This window comes from Dasypus novemcinctus, chromosome 7 (assembly GCF_030445035.2).
Source record: "Dasypus novemcinctus isolate mDasNov1 chromosome 7, mDasNov1.1.hap2, whole genome shotgun sequence".
Classification (NCBI taxonomy): domain Eukaryota; kingdom Metazoa; phylum Chordata; class Mammalia; order Cingulata; family Dasypodidae; genus Dasypus; species Dasypus novemcinctus.
The window spans coordinates 88,984,028-89,001,293 of record NC_080679.1 but is presented as its reverse complement, the minus strand read 5'-3'; the positions used below and the strand labels follow the sequence as shown (position 1 = coordinate 89,001,293).

The window sequence follows — 17,266 nt, the reverse complement described above, 5'->3', positions numbered from 1 at the left end:
AGTTTTCTACTTATGCCATATTTATCCTAATCAACATACAGTAAAATGTAAACTGCCCTTGATAGAAGCTTTTCCATCAGTCATGGAAAACTAGTCCACTCAGCAACTGTAATTAGCTTTCTTTCTGGTAATGTTGGCTACTTTCGAAATTCCTCAACTAATAACACGCTATGTATTCTATAGCAAAGATGTATCTGGGGGTCTTTGAAAAATATCAACCTAAGGATCAAAATGTATTGTCTTTAGTGTGTGTGTATTCCATCCCTCTCTGCCTAATCCCCTCTTTGTTTCTAACCATTTTCTGCTGTCCTATGCATCATCTTCACTACACAGAAGCTCTTTCTCCACACGTTTTGTTGCATTTTGGTCTTTCCTGCCTCCCTTACCCTTACGCTGTGTTTCCAGCGCCTGTAATATTTGTGATGTATTCATGTGTTAGCTTGGTTTCTGCTTGGTTTGGTTTTTATTCTTACTGAAGTCTCCCTCACTTCACTTCCCAACCCACCAAAGAGTTAAGTACCAGTAAAATAATGATTTAACAAAAATATTAAAGTCATGTTAAATAGAAAACAAAACCCCAACATAAATATTTTAATATTCTATATTTACTCCTTCTCCAAATCTATGTATATACATTAACTTTTCACATTTGTTATGACAGGCAGTTTTGCTTTCTTCTGCCCTTTGCAATGTGGACCTTCCTCTATGTTGCTACAGAATCTTCTTTTAAAAATTAATTTGAATGGTTATATAATGTTCTACTGGAAAAAGGGGTCATGAATAGTTTCTTTTTATATTATTATAATGAACACTGTACCGACATTTCTGTGTGTGGTTTACTTATACTTAATTGCAGTGGGCTCAGCTTCATTGGTGGCCACAGAGAATAGTGGTTAGAACATGGGTTCTAGATCACTCTCTCTGGCTTGGAAATTCAGCTCTGCCATTTACTAGCTACTGATTCCAGATAAGCTATTCTGTGTCTCAGGCTACATCATCTGTGAAACAGGGATAATAACAGCACCTACTTCAAAGGAATGTTACTATTAACATATAAAGTACTTAGAACAGTCCTGCAAATATTAGCTATTATTACTATTATTATATCAGAAGTGTAAATTTTAAAATTTTGGTTCCTTTTCTCACTTTTGAATTATTTCCTTACGCTAAATTCTCAGGGGAAGGACGTTTGGTTCAGGAGTTATAAACATTTTTAGGGACTAGCCTTCTTTTCCACTGGATTTGCTTATGAGAGATTTAATGAGCTGGCCCGGGTTCCTGCCTTGGTTTTAAGTAGCATGGAGAAATGTTCAAGATATAGTTAAGGATGAAATTACTGGCAAATGCCTTTTAGAAAACTATTTCACAGCAATACCCACATCTTCCATCCGAAATCCTTTTAATAAAATCTTACTCCACTATTTATTGCTCCTCCCTGGAAGAACTGGTAGTGAGAGAGAGTAAAACCTTGATTTGGGGGTGGGAGCGGCTGTAGGCTGGGTGTGCTCGATGGTGATTCCGTGGCCTAAAGGCAGCTCCAACACAAGCCTGGCATGGCACTTAAAGCATTTGGGGCTAAAATAGTGACAACTTCCATTGTGATCCTTTGTTCCTTTTTAACAAACTAGACTTTCCCTCCTTGGTGAAGAATCACATAGAATTCTGGATATGCAAAACAGCCCTCGCTCCACAGTCACTTAAGACTGTCAGGGCACTTTCGTTTTCATGGCAGTGATTCCTGGAGAGTAGGGCCCTTGGAGGGTGCATCTAAACCACACAGTCAGACCCTTCTATTGTACACACCGGGTGAGGGAGCCGTGAGCAGACTACACTCCCGAAGTTATGACTGCACTGTCCTCAAGGTACTGGGAGCATCGTACCAGTCTTTGAGTACTTCATTTGTTCTTGAGCTGCCAAAATAATCTGTTTTTACAGAGCCACGATGCTTAAGACAAACATTAAGGGAACAAAATGGGCAATAAAAACCTCTGAAAAATCTCCAGGTCTTTTACTAGAGTCATAACTTTCCCTTTACACATTGTATTTTGTGCCTTCTGGCATAACACAATGCCCTAATAATATCACCTGTACACAGAGAGTTATTAAATGTGGGTGAGAGTGGTTTCCAAGCCTGGCTGGGCACATACCCAACCTGAAAAGTCAGAGTAAAACAGAAACCAGATGTAAAACAAGCTGGAGTCTTCAGACGGAGTCTGCCAGCAGTCGGGTATGCACTTCACTGCAGGTCCTCAGTGACAAAGCTAAAGCTCTGGGGATGCAGCGGGATGACGCCAACTTGGTACTGGGAATCTAAGTGGGTCTCACACCTAGTGACTGGACAAGTTTTTAAAACACTCTGCCCTTAGCACTTAGGGACTTATTCAGACTTCATTAATGTCATGGAGAGGTCCAGAGAGATGGGTGATCACGGCGTCTCCTGTAGCACTGAACGCACGCTGTCAGCCTTGGTCTACCTGGGGGTGTTTCCCACAGAAGCGAGACGGTATGAGCCCGGCAAACAAGGTGCCAGAGTTGTTTTCAGCTAAGGAGCATTCCAGCTAAGGAGCATTCCAGCTAACATGCAACATGCACAAGTCTTCTCAGAGACTCTACTCCCCACCAGGGAGGTACTGGAAGAACATTTTTAGACAAGCCCCTGAATCCTGACCATGTGTTAGTGTTTTTGCCTTCTAGAAGTCTCCTCATTTGGACATAAGTTCTACATAACTAAAATTTCCCATCCCTTGTTTCTAACATTCACTGTGTAGGAAATGGCCGCCATACTATTTCCCTGTGATGGAATTTTTATGAAGCAACATAATTAAGGAGTTACTGAGAAACCTCTTTATAATTCCCCTACATTGTCTCCAAAGAAGTCAATGATAACTTTTAGCCTGGCTGGGGCCCTTCAAGCAAATCTAACTTCTTGCAAACCAGCCAGCACTCAAAGGCAAGGTGAATCTAAATAAAGAAGAATGCGTCATCATTTAGAGGGCTGAGTAATGGGGGAATGGGTGGAGACGGACAGAAGGCCTTATGCTATAAAGAAGATAAAGCCTCTTTTAAGAAATGATAGTATCAGGCACAAAAGCACAGGGGTTCTTAAAAAGTAATTTCAGGAAACAGATGGCATTTCTATGTGACGCATTAGATTTTTACAGAACCATCACCGCTCTACACTTTCCACCCCGGCCCAGGCCAGGATGGGCTTCGGCCGGCACGGGGGAATCTAGCTGCTTCCAGCTCGTATCAAGAGCGAGCGTGCTGGCAGGAGGAAGGGCGGTGTGGACGCAGCGACAACTTCCGTGCATAGCTGTCGTCCTTCTACTCAGCCCTCTGTAGGCTCCCTTAAGAGTGTCACAGTTATGACTGGTTCACTATTCAGTCTGTTACTTTCTAGAAAGTGTCCTTTGGAGACTATCTAACATGGTTTTCTTTCCTGTACTTGGCACCAATGTCACAATGCAAACTGCCAGCTGTGTAAGAATCCAAGGACCCTGACAGACAAAAACCATCCCAGATAATTCTGCTTATACCAGCTAAACAACTTGCAACATTACATAAACCATCCTCTGACTGTATTTATGAAATGTTATGTCTGCCTAGCAGTGGGGCCTACATTATTTAAACATTTAAATGGAGGCTCATTCAATTTACCCTTGCCTGGCAACAGTTTTTTTTATCTAGTTCTGCTGGAAATAATCATATGCCTGTCACAGAGAAACGGATGTTATGGACTAGCCATTCAGGTAACTGAAGGTGAGAAAACAGTATTTATTAACAACCTGGTGGTCAAATTTATTTCTCATAATATGTGTATAAAAAAAAAGGAAAAAAAAATCCAGAAGATAACTTCTTGTGACTTCTCAAGCTCACCAAGGACTTGTTTTAGGAGCAGCTGAGTTCACTAGAACAGTGAGCTTCCATCGTACATTTCAAACTCATGCCAAAAGGTATTTGGCAAAGAGAAATAAAAAACAAAAAAACAAAAACAAAAACCCTCAAAAATGGCCATGATGATTGTGATGTGCTCTACATGAACAAAGCTCTTGGAAATCAGTTGGTAATTTCCACTGGCAAGGGGTGAGGCACAGGCTTTTTGTGCATAGCACAAAATTAAAAATAAAACACAGTTTCTGTCTCCAAACATCTTGCCATCTAGGTGGGAACCCATCCAAATGAATACACAGGAAGGATCGCTACACATTACAAAATGGCATAAAATTAAACACTGATTCAGAGCAGAGAGAATGGTTCAACTGCAAAATTGTACCCAAGGCAGAGATGCTCTGTGTGGAAGGAATCTGCCAGTTTCTAGGCATAACTTGGGAGAAATGTTTCTTTCCTAATGCAGAGAATCCTACAATCATTTACATGCGGTTTGGAAATCAAGGTTTTTTTTCCCCTTGAATTGGTTTGACAGTCTGTGAACCTACTTCAAAGAAAACAATGAAACAACAAAACCACAAAGTCCTTTGGAGAAAAAAGGAAACTGTCCAACTTCCATCCGTGATTGCATGAGATCTATTCCATTTAGGGAACTGGCAGATCTTATCTGAGACTGATACATCATCAAAACAAACGTGTCCTGGGATTTTTTTCCTTCTCAAACTTGTTGCATGCTATAGAAAAGTGAGTTATACAGTGAGAAAACTGTAGATAACAGCGAGGAAATAAAGAGGTCACAAATAGGTAAATGAGTAGCCCCCTCCAAGAGACTATGGGAAGAACTGGACATGACTAGGCAGAGGAAGGAAGAAAACATCAGGGGTCAGCTGTGCTAGGTGTTAGAAACACCCACAAGGACTGCTAGAGTAGGGTTTACAGAAGGCTCCTGGGTATGAAATCTCTCCCTGGTCTTTACTTGGATGGACATTAAAAATGCTCCTTTCTTTTCCTTTCATTTTAACTCAAGTGTTGGTGATGGGAGAACAATTAAAACTAACTTGAAAAACAAAACAAAAAGGAAGTCATTACAAGACTGTTTCTTGGAACAGTGTACTTTCAGGTCTAGCTCCAAACTCTTGCCCGCAGGCAATTCAACCTCACACACAGCCATACAAACTGTGCTGTGGCAGCTGTCAGGTTTTTAGGGGTGAAAAATCAAGTATAGTCAATGGTATTATACATGCTTACAAAGAAATACCACTGAACACAATTAAAGTGAATCCCTAATCATAATCACCAGCCAGCCAGTTGAATATGGAACTTTGGAGCTATATCAGGATAAACAGCAAACTCTAGTTAACATGTAGGCAGTCCTGGAGAAATTGCTCTTTTCAATGACTTCTGACTGGAATTAAACTGACTTCAAAAGACCTCCATGCTTCCTTGCTTTGTCTTGTGTAAAACTGGGATACAGTCTCTGTGCTAGCTTTCTAGAGGTTGGGTCAGGCCTGTTTTTTAAGTTATTTACTAAGGCTCAACGCGCTGAAGGGATTTATCCAGTGTTAAATATTTTTGCATACAAATGAGGTGATGGACCTGGTTACACAACAGGGGGAAATCTGTTTTGTCAACTGGGGCAATCAGATTCTTCTGGGTTCCAACTGATTATGTCAGCTATTCCTCCCTCATTTAGAATCCTGCATATGTGGAATACTGGGTTGCTTTGGCCCAATCCTTTTGAAACGGTTAATCTGTTTAAGATAGTCCGACAAGCAAGTGGCCAGGGGAGCAGCAGTTAAAGGCTTCCTCTCCAAACCCATACTCAGAGGAATGTCAACTTGAACCCTAGGGGACGCTTGAGTAGAGGCAGGAAAGAGGACCTACTAGCTGACAGGAAACTAAGGAATTCTAAAGACTTGCTGATTTGGGAGACAGACAGAGAAGCAGAACTGGGCAGATCATGCCACCTAGAATTACAGGTGAGAAAGGACAGAGGAGAGTGTATGTTGCTTTTATCCATTTTAACCATTTTTGTACCCTCGCCCCACCTCACCCCAAAAGCAAGCTGAGGTCATTTTTAACCCCTGAAACATGCAAGCAGCAGGCTAGAGGCTGACTACAAACCAAAAAATATTTCAGTTCCTTTTTCCACATGCTGGCTAGTTAAGAGGTAGCATTGTTTTGTTGTTACAGTGTAGTGAAATTTATTCAACACCAGCAAATGTTTGTTGTTCAAGCCCCGTGCAGGGCATGGAAATAATAAGATGAGAAAAGTTTCTGCCTTAGAGGCGTGTCAAATAAGCATGTGAAATGCTGTGGTCCAGGTGTCTGTCCTCAGAGTGCTGCTTTGCGAACAGAGGGCAACCAACTAGGGGACAGAGAGCAGAGGTAGATTCTAGAAATAATTAGGAAGAAGAATGGTAAAAAGCTGACGATTATTTGTATGTGGAGAGGAGGTCTGGCGGGGGTGGGGGGGGGGGAAGGCAGGAGGATGACTCAAGCCCGGTGTTTCTGGCTTGGGTGCCTGGGTGGATACTGGTTTCACTTAACTGAGATAAGGGAAACAGGAAGAGGAGCAGAACTGGATGGGAAGAGTGACTAGTGAGGAGTTTAGTTTTGCAGAGGAGGGACAGAAAGGGATTGAGGCCAAGCAGCCTGAAACTCAGGGGGATAAACCAAGATGAGAACAGAATGTCTGAGAGTCCCCTGAACGTACACAGCGGTTGAACCTTAAGAGCGGATGAACTCTATCAGCACTGTGAGCCAAAAATGGAATTGAGAGAACACCAGCAATTAAGGGGTAGTTTGAAGAAATGATCCCACAAAGGAGAAGGAATTAATATGGAGATGGGGAGAGAACGGAGGGAGAGGAGAGTAACAGAGGCCAAGGAGGAGGGAGGGGCCGGCAGCACCAGCCAAGCAGACAGACATTGCATGACACAGGCGGGAAAGCCTCTGGGTTTATAACCTGCAGGAAACTTAATGAAGACGAATTTCAGTTGTACACTAGGAGAAGTCAGATTGGAGAGATCTGAGGTGTGAATGGAAAGTGAGGAAGTGGAGACCACACTTTCAAAAAAGATTGCATGAAAAGGAGCTAGAGAGGGACAGAGAGCGTAGCTTAATTTAGTTTTAAGGAAATTTAATTAAGCTTCATTTAGATACTTGATCTAAAAAACAAATGATCTATTTTTCTAGAAAATTATTTAAAATTTCACACGCATTGACACATAGTGACGTTTTGTTTGTATTCTGTGATTTTTAAAAACATCTATTGTAGTCATGCTTACAGTTTTTGTTCCTAACACCGTTTGAGCATTTTCTCTTCCTCTACAGGTCAGCCTTGCTGAAGATCTGCTATTTAATTAACTGAAAATTAAAATTTTTGGCTTTGTTGGGGAATAAAAAGGGTTAAAGCAAAAGATAGAGACTGAAATTATAGAAGAAGGGGAAGGGTTATGATAAGTGGCAGGATGAGTTCCTGATGGTATGGGATCAAGGCCATGCTCTGAACTCAATGTCGTGGACTCGTCAGGGAACGAGGGAGGGAAGAATGAGTGTGGGTGTTAGTCTCCTTGTTGGGAGGAAGCAGGAAGGTGACTGCCTTCCCACCTGGTGTTCTCCATTCAAGTAGGAACTGAGGTCGTCTTCTTATGACTTAGGAGAGTGGGGTTTAGAGTAAGAACCGAAAGCTGCTTTGAGGGACGTGCAAGGAAGCTGATGAGGACCAGCGCGGTGCGGAGGGCATGCTCAGGCTGGAGACGTGTGGTGGCATCAACCGTTACTGCCAGGGTGTGACAGAAGGAAGAAAGTGGACTGCCGACGGATTAATCCAGGTTCCGAGTGACGGCTGGCAGGAGTGACCAAGGCATGGGGTATGAGAATACTGAGGACACTGCAAAGGAAACAGTTTTGGTGCTCAAAAGTGCAGACCAAATTTCATAAGGATGGAAAGAGGTAAGGAAGGACCAATGAACTGAAAATGGAAGGATCCCTCTGTATTTCAGATCAGATTCAGCGGAAGTTAGCGTGAGTGTGATGTTGCAATGACAGGCTCCTGTGGTGCGGTGTTTTCGGTATGAGAACACAAACTAGAGCAGTCGCCCTAAGCCGTAGCTCAAGGTGGACACAAAGGCCATAGATGCTGGATCGCGGTCCTTTGAGTATTTTGGAGGGTGGGTAATAGATATGTTGAAATCTTTCAGAACAAAGTCAAGAGCTGGGGTGGAAAGGCACCACAGCTAATGGATGTCACTATATGACGAGATTTACTGAGGATGGGAAGGCTTATGCATTAAAGGGGGAGAGACTTCTGCAATGCTTTTAAAGCTCGACAGTTCCTTACCACTAAGGCCTGCTTCCACTAATATTTAAATGCCCAGTGCCTGGAAAGGTGAATTTTTTTTTTTTTTGGTGGTAGTGGGGGCCAGGAATTGAGCCCAGGACCTCGCATGTGGGAATCCAGCACTCAACCAGTGAGCCACGTCTGCTTCCCTGCATTGGTTTTTTTCATTTGTTTTGTTTGTTGTCTTTGTTTTTTCGGGGGGCATCAGAACGGAACCTGTGACCTTCCATGTGGGAGGCAGGTGCTCAACCACTTGAGCTACAACACTCCTGGAAAGGTGAATTTTTAAGTCTTATTTGTAGAACCAAAGGAAAAAAAATTAAGAACTAAATCAGTGGTTTTTGATTTTGATGTAAGAGCCATCATAGGCTATACACATTATATGCTACCGCATAATTTTAGATAAACAACATACCAGAAACTCCCGGTGGTGTCTTAATGAATTTTCCATTAAAATGACTAATAACAGCTTCGCATTTTTCTGTTGATTCCATCCTATTTAGAAATAAAAACAGAATAACTATCATCAAATGGGATCATATAGATGCAAACAGAATGTCAGCAATTTTAGAATGTCAGCAATTTTCCTCCAAATTCAAAGTCAATACTTGAAAACATTAGACATTATCTGTTATTGCACAGTATAAACAGGCGCCTAAATAATGAATCATGTAACACTGGCTTTTTTAGATGGCTTTCTGGATCAGAGCTTTGCCAAAAACCAAAGACTGTTTTCTTTAGAAGCCACTAATTAACCACTACACTGAAGTATCCTTCCTGCAGAGGGAGGGAAAAAATAGGGTGACAGGAATGAGGGTGCTTTAGCTGTGTCTATAATATTTTGTTTTGTACAAGAAAAATCTGAAGCAAAAATTATAAAATGTTAGTATTTGTTAAATTTGTACAGGGGGTGGTAGACAGGTATCATGTTATCTTTTCTAAATGTTTGAAATGTTTCATTTAAAAATCCAATTATTAGCTTTATTGATAGTGAATCAAATTCTCATCTAATGGGGGAAAATATACCAACTTATCTATGAAATTGAGGAGACTGCTTATTGTTTTTAAGAAATCATAAGTATCCTGATCTAATTAAGCAAAATTTTAAAGACATACATCTTCGGATGTTATATTTCTTTGCTATGAGCTATCAAATATTTATATCCTTGCTCAAGTTCAAGAATCCTCAATGAACTTCTGAAAGATTTGGGAAAATGCAATCTGATATTTACACATAATTAAAGTTCATGGTGCAATTCACTACCATAATCTAGATTAAATTCTCTTATTTTTTTTTTTCATTTTTCAGTATAACTAGCAGAGTGTTTGTTGATAATGTAATAAAAACAGGGTTGCATGCTTACCTAGCAAAGCCAACACCACGACTTGTACCACTGGAATCACGTAGTATCCTTGTAGAAATAACTTGTCCAAATGGTTTGAGCATATTTTCAAGTTCTTGCTCATCCATGGACAGTGGCAAATTAGAAATATACAGGTTGGTAGGATCTTGTTCCTGTTGCTGAAACAGAACAGAGAACTGCCCATTAATTTTCAATAGAAAATATTTATAAATAGGAGTAATGTTTATATTAATACACCTATTTTTTTTAAAACTCACTTTCTGTTGCAGTCCCTTTCAGGCACTACCTAGTAAGGGCATGGGAACTAAAGAACACCCAAATCACCTTGGACAATCTGTGCAGGTCAGACCTGCACTCTCGGAGCCATTCTTAGCAGATTTGGACGTGGAACTGCTGGCAGTCCCTGCTGGAGCTTCAGTGGACGCCCTCATGGAGCCACAACTCTCAGCTGCTGCTGTGTTCCCGAGAATAACCAACCTCTCCTCCAATGCTATTTTTAGGAATCCACTTAAAGTACACTATGAGGCAGGAAGCTATCACTGCCAATAATCCAATTTAGAAACAGATGAAGGAGGATACTGGACCAAGTCATCTAGAGTCCAGAAGGGGCTTGTCCCAAGTTCCCCTCCCCTCTCTGGTGATGTTCTTACCACTCCTGAGTTGCGCTCACCAAAGGGAAGAGGAGAGCTTCTTAATTAAGCAAAATGAGAATGTGTAAAACAATAAAGAGAGCAAATTTTAGAATATGGGCAAAACTAAACTCAAAGGTAGCTAGGGTAAAGGGAGTGGCTAAATTCTTGCTACTCAAAGAGTGATCCAGGGACCAGCAGTGATGGAATTACCTAGGAGCTTATTAGAAATGCAGAATCCCAGGCGCCTCCCCAGACCTACAGAATCAGAATCTGCAGTTTAACAAGATCCAGGGTAAGTCATCGGCATAGGAAAGAAGTAGTCTACCTTAAATCATTTCCTACGCACCCTTCCTTCACTGAGGTAGAAGCAGATGAAACCAAATATATCTCCTAGAGTAACAGAGTTCAAATTATCAAAGTTTACATGACAACTGGAATATTTTCTCACCAAGTCTGCAATTCTGAGATTAAGATGGCCTTAATAAATTTAAAATCAGCCTTTCCTTAGATCTTGTTAACCAACTGTATTTTCACTTACTGAATTAAACAAGCTTATGATAATGTGTGTGTGTGTTGTACAGTTCCACGGACTTAAATTTTTTTTAAAATTCTAGTACCATATTTACAATCTAAAATTTCCCCCTTTTAACCCCTTTATAATCCAGTGCTGCTAATTACATTCATAATGTGCTGCCATTGTTACCATCTCTTACCAAAATTGTTTCCACTGACCCAAATAGAAATGCCGTACATGATCTTTTAAAAAAAATAAACGCTATCAACTGATGTTTTTTAGCTGTGGGCAACAAAATAGCACACTCCTTGTAACATTCTAGCTTTCTCAAGTACACGGTACTTTAAAAAACTACACATGTGGAGAGGATGTAGCTCAAGTGGTTGAGCGCCTGCGTCCCTGCATGAGGTCCCACTGGGTCCATTCCCCAGTACCTCCTAAAAAAAAAAAAAATTGTATGTGAAGCACATGCATGCTTGAATTTGTATAAAGCCTCTACATTCAAATGTATCCTAGTATTCATTAAGCCTGAAGTGAGACTTTTCCTTTTTCAATAGTCAGTATGTAAAAACAAATCCTACCCTTTCATCCTATCTGGTAAGAGTTAAGAATCTAGTATCCTAAAGGATACCAAGAATTAAAAACTGAAGTTAGCAAGAGAGGCTCTGGGCTAGGAAGTACAGTCCCAGTGTTTCCCTGGTTTTGAAGCAGGAAGGCAGCCTGTGACCCTGCCAATCCCAAAGGTCTGCAGTAGTGGGTCCCAGCCTGAGGGCCTTAGGCTCTGACGGGTGTGTCCAAGAGAAAATTTAAAATTTGCAAATACCCAACAGCAAGCTGAATAATTACCCTTATTAATCTTTCACAAGCTAAACAAAATGCCATTAGCGCTGACATAAATTCAGGGTGTTACCACTGATGCTGAGCAAAACCTTCTTTTGGCAATTATATAAGATATTTTCTTAATGTACAAATATAGGAAAGTGATTTGTTTAACAAACATAGAATAATAATAAAGAAAATATTTCAAAATACAGGGAGGAAAAGTAATAAAAATGGTCTTAGGTATTTAAAGTTTTCAAATTCTTTGGAGGTGGGGCGAGAGGTAAAGCCTTATTTTCTCCTTATTTCCACTTTACATACCCCCTCCACCAACCTCATCCAATTAATCACAAAGCTCCTTGATTAGTCATCTCATTTAGGCCCTCATATCCCAGGGACCTGAAGCTTTCCTGGGGTTCAAGATGGTACACGTTACTTTGGAAGTCTGGCCCTCAACTGGCCAACACAGACAGGGTGGGCCCTGAGGCTCCCTGTGGCCTAAAATATTCAGCTGACATATATGGTGCACCCCAGACTGTCTTTATGGAAAATAATTGTGCCTGCCTTCCAGTGGCTTCTCGTTAAGCAGAGGAGACAGAAACACAAGTAATGAATGCTACAACAGAAATGTGTACAAATCACAATGGAAAGACAGACCTGGGAGCTTGTCTTAGGGAGATTCAGGAAGACTTTTCCGAGGACCTGACACTGAGTTGGGACTTGAGGCACAAGCACAAGTCATAAGGCTGAAACTAGGCTAAGGAGTCTGTATTTTGTCAGTCACTGCTTCTTAAACTCTTCCATTTAAGTACTGATAACAGTAAGGGGAATGGATCTGTGTCCTGAAGAGCCTGCAGGCTAAAGGCCAAAAACAGACTTGCCAGAGATGCAAAATTTCCTTGAAGTCTTGTGCTTTACCTTTAAAAAGTCATGTAAATTTTACAATCTACTCCCTGTTTGTTCTAATATAGAAACAATGTTTCTTTATACCTTCCAGTAAAATTGCTACTGCAGAAGATAAGCCAATTGTGATTTCATGCAATTTGCGAGAGAAGGAGGAACTGAGGTCCTGAAAAACAGAGACCTTCTAGAGCAGGGGTTCTTAACATTTTTTGTTCAATGGACACCTTTGCCAATCAGGTGAAAACCACAGACCCTTTACTAAGTCTACACTACAGGTATATTATATAATAAATATATCACACCTGCACCAACATGCCCCCACAAGAATGTTTTTCTCAATTTCAGTTCAAGCTCACGGACCCCTTGTTAAGGGGCACGTAAGCAGGGAGTGATAGAATCAAACCCATCTTATTAGAGATGCTTCTGAATCATGCTTAGTCAGAGTCAGAGTAGAGCTGGGAACTCCCTAATTAAAAACTCTTTAGACAAAGGTATTGCATTAAAAATCAATTACCTAAGAAACGTTTAGCATAAATAGGGAAGCAGATATGGCTCAAACAGTTGGACACCTGCCTACCACATGGGAGGTCCCAGGTTCAGTTGCCCGTGCCTCCGAAAGAAGACAAGCAAGACAGAGAGCTGACGTGACCGGCTGGCATGGTTAGCTGACACAACAAGAGATCCAACAAGGAGGGAGCGTATGTGGCTCAAGCGATTGGGTGCCTCCCTCCCACGTGGGAGGTCCCTGTGCCTCTAAAAAGACAATGAGGAGACACACAGAGCACTCAACGAACAAACACAGAGATCAGACAGCGAGCGCAAACAATGTGAGGGAGGAGAAATAAATAAATACATCTTTAGAAAAATAAAAAAAGGAAATATTTATCATAAATACTGTAAATATTGTGTGCTTTCTTTAAAATTATAATGAAAAAGGCAAATGACTAATATTTTAAGAATGCTCATATGTATACCATTTTAAATGGGATTGAGTATATAGGAATAGGTACTTTCTAAATCTGTGTTTCAGTTGCTTCTTTTACTAAAATATTCAGACAAATATTAGGGATTCTTTAAAGTCTCGATTCAATTTGAAAGTTTTCCAATGAAGAAAAAAAATATTAAAAAGTTCTAAAACAGAATCCAGAAAGAAACTGAGTTCTTAAACCATTCTTTGTTACAGTGAGATAGAATATATGACATACAAGCAAGTATTTCCTATGATTTAATGCATTTGCTTTCAATAGCAACAACCTTAGTCAATTCTGGCCTTTAGAGCTAATCTTATTTATCCTTTTTTTCCACATGGCCAAGCTATTCTACAAATACAGCCTACAAAGTTACAATAATTTAAAAAATAGAAAAACAACAAGAAACTCCAAGTTTGCAGCACTGACCACAAAAATATCTAGTCCTCAGGGTGTCTATTTAATGAATGGATATAATACTTGCAGTAATGGGAGAAGGAGGTAGCTCTCGAGTCTAATTTAGTGTTTTAAAATGATCAGTGACAGCCTTGACTCTGGTTTTCTTACAAACAATGCCATGTCTGGGAAAACGATTATTCTGTAAATTATGGGTGGCCAGACATAAAAAAGAGGGCCAACCGGCTTCTTTATGTTCCTAAAGCATGGAAATGGTTCCCAGCTTCTCAAACAAGTAGAAAATGAGGTCCCGCATTGGCCGACAGAGGTATAAACGGCTACTAATGTTCACTTGTGTAGAAAACTTGGGCTCAGAGGTCCTGCCTGGTGCACTGCACTCGGCCATCATCTGAAAGAAATTAACAAAAACCTCCCTGTGCGTGTGGAATGGTTCCTAAAATGCAAGAAAGGGACTTGGCAGGAGGACCAGACATCTGTTTTCTCTTGTACTGAATAGGTTCACCAACCAGCAGAGTGCTGCTTCCAAGCATGTGACTGCAAACTGCACAGAGCGTGGTGGCCTGTGTGTGTGGATGGAGATCACATCCCTGCTCGCTTGTCTGCCTGTTTGTTGAAAAAACTGTGCAAGCCTACCACCAGCCAATTAACATACGATGATCTGCTGACCCCCCGCTGCAGGCCTTAGGAGGTAACGAAAGGCTGCAAAAAAACCATTCCATTAACAGGTAGCAGCGATGGCGATCAAAGTTTTTATGTCTTTTCAGTTGTCATCTGTTTCTTTCTTGTCTCTTCACAGATTCTGAGTCTTTTATTTTAAATGTGGACTCTTTTGAAACATCTGCCATGTTCCACATAAAAAGGAATGACCTTGGGTCTTTTGGAAAACCCATTTGATAAATTTCATCTACTACTCAATGGGCAGAAGACAATAAATATTTTTAAATGCCCCTTTCTTGATTCTCAGTATCTGCCAAAGCATGGATGAAAGTTTCTGTCACATTTAATTGGCTTCTTTGGCCATCAACAAGGCAAGCATTCAATACCTACCAGTGCCAGGTACTAGGCACTGAAAATTAAAACTTGAATTTCAAAAAACACTACTCTCCAAAGCTCTTGATTTGCAGTTTTGCAATTTTGTTTTGAATGTTGTGGAATTCTTCATCTGCCCAGGTTATCAAATGTACCAAACAGTATATTTTCCACCCAGAACTTCCCTGATTGCTCTTTAAATTTTTCTGATTATATAAGAAAGCAAGCCTTGAACGTGTGGTATTGTGAATTTTTAAAACCTTACGGTGTCCTGAATAATTCACAAAGGAAAGTAGAGGGTGCTGGGTCTCTTAATACCCAACCACGGAAATCAGACTTAAACTTCCTTTAATAATTGTTTCCCCAAAGGTATGTGACAGGTGCCCTTAAACAGGACTCATGGTTCCATGGAGTCTGGGTATAGAACAACAGAGCCTCTGGCATTTACGACACCTTCAGGAGATTTTAATGATGGAATGAAAAAGAAACCAGGTCCAGGAAGTTCAGTCACACTACAGGGACCTAAAGAAATTCATAATGTGCAAAATACTGGCACACTGCCAGAGTCTCTGACCCTGCATACCATTCCTGCCCTACAGATGATGTGGGAAGGGATAGTTTTTTCCGATTCACAGTTTCGAGGCTCCTAAGGAGGTCTTTGAACTGTGCTCATTATCAACCCATGGGAAAGCTGGTATTCAAAGTGCACTGTTGACATGAAATGTACTGCCAATCTATACTCAACCCAGTTCTGACTAAATGCATTGTAAAAACTTATTCAAAACAGCACATATTTAGTATACTATGCTGCTTAGTATCACAGGCATTGGAAATGATATCTGGGTGAATGCTGACTGTACACTCTAACAGGCCCCTACATCTGAAATAGAATGTTAAAATAGGCCTCTTTCTAACTTTCAGCAGTGGACACAAGACAATTGGGGCCAAGCACTCCCACATTCCAACATAAGATGCCCGGACCGCCTCAAAAAGCCTAGCTGGCTGAGGACTGGTTTGAGATCCTCAGCTGACCACCTACTTCCTCTCTAAGAGAATGGAGGAGCTGAGAATAAACATTTGTGGGAGAGAAATACTGTTGTGCCCTGAGTCTCACCAGGTGAACTGCTTCCCTATCAATGCCAATCAAGCAAGAGGAGCTTCAGAAGACCATCAGGAAGCTTGATCTGTGTCCCATGGAGCTTGGGGGATACAGTGGATTAGTGTTTTAATTAAACCCAAGGAATCTAACAGGCAAAAGACTGAAGTGGCCTCTGAATAAAGTTTGGAATTACCTACTCTCCCACAGGTAAATAAGATGTGGGCCATCCAGGGTAGAGTCAAATCCAGGATTCGGTTAAATCCTCCCAAGAAGGCAGACTTGAGGGGCCAGATGATCTCATGGAAGGAGGTGAAGACAGATTATCAGGAGCTGAGAATATCAGGCAGAGGATATGCATTCTCTAGCTTCAAAGAACTCTAGAAAGATCACCCATCTATATAGGAGAGGCGGTAGAGCTCTCCAAAAAACTCACAAAGCAACTCATGAGATAGGGTAAGCTTTCTGCCAGGGCAGAGAAATCAGCAATAGATTCTATCAGTGCCAGGTCAAGGAGGAATTTCCCATCCTTCAACCTTGGTTCCATGACCCTGGAGGCATTAGAAATCATAGCTGGTAAGCTGATGGAGTGGGAAAAACACAAGTTTGGGAAATAGGAAAGAAACTAATCATTCTCCCATACCATGGTAGGCTTGCTCTTTGGAGCAGATCCAAGCTCAGGCAAGGGGAAATCTTCACTATTTACATCATGCTCAAAATTTTCTCAAGTAAACAGGACCAGACATTTAAATTACAGGCATCACATTTTTACTATTAGTCATCTATTCTTGAAAATCAGAGATATCTGGTATTAAAAATGTTTAACCATAACCCAAGTCTGCTTTATTTGACACAGGAAAAATTATAATGTAATACATACATTTCTTTTTTTTTTTTTTTAAAGATTTTATTTATTTATTTAATTTCCCCCCCTCCCCTGGTTGTCTGTTCTTGGTGTCTATTTGCTGGGTCTTGTTTCTTTGTCCGCTTCTGTTGTCGTCAGCGGCACGGGAAGTGTGGACGGCGCCATTCCTGGGCAGGCTGCTCTTTCTTTTCACGCTGGGCGGCTTTCCTCACGGGCGCACTCCTTGTGCATGGGGCTCCCCCACGCAGGGGACACCCTTGTGTGGCACGGCACTCCTTGCCAGCTCCACATGGGTCAAGGAGGTCCGGGGTTTGAACCGCGGACCTCCCATATGGTAGACGGACGCCCTAACCACTGGGCCAAAGTCCGTTTCCCATACATTTCTTTTTAGGAGGTACTGGGATTGAACCCAAGACCTTGTACATG

General features: G+C 41.2%; 1 protein-coding gene across 14 annotated transcripts in view; it reads right to left on the bottom strand.

The window, feature by feature from the left end:
• The window catches only part of RBMS1 (RNA binding motif single stranded interacting protein 1), a 225,903-nt gene that overhangs the window by 22,218 nt on the left and 186,419 nt on the right, over positions 1 to 17,266 (bottom strand). For all 14 annotated transcript variants that reach the window (XM_058300786.2, XM_058300789.2, XM_058300794.2 and 11 more), the window contains exons 5-6: positions 9,598 to 9,755; positions 8,649 to 8,728 (exon numbers count right to left, since the gene is read on the bottom strand). In XM_058300786.2, the coding sequence (XP_058156769.1) occupies positions 8,649 to 8,728; positions 9,598 to 9,755 (238 nt within the window). The remainder of the gene's footprint in view (positions 1 to 8,648; positions 8,729 to 9,597; positions 9,756 to 17,266) is intronic.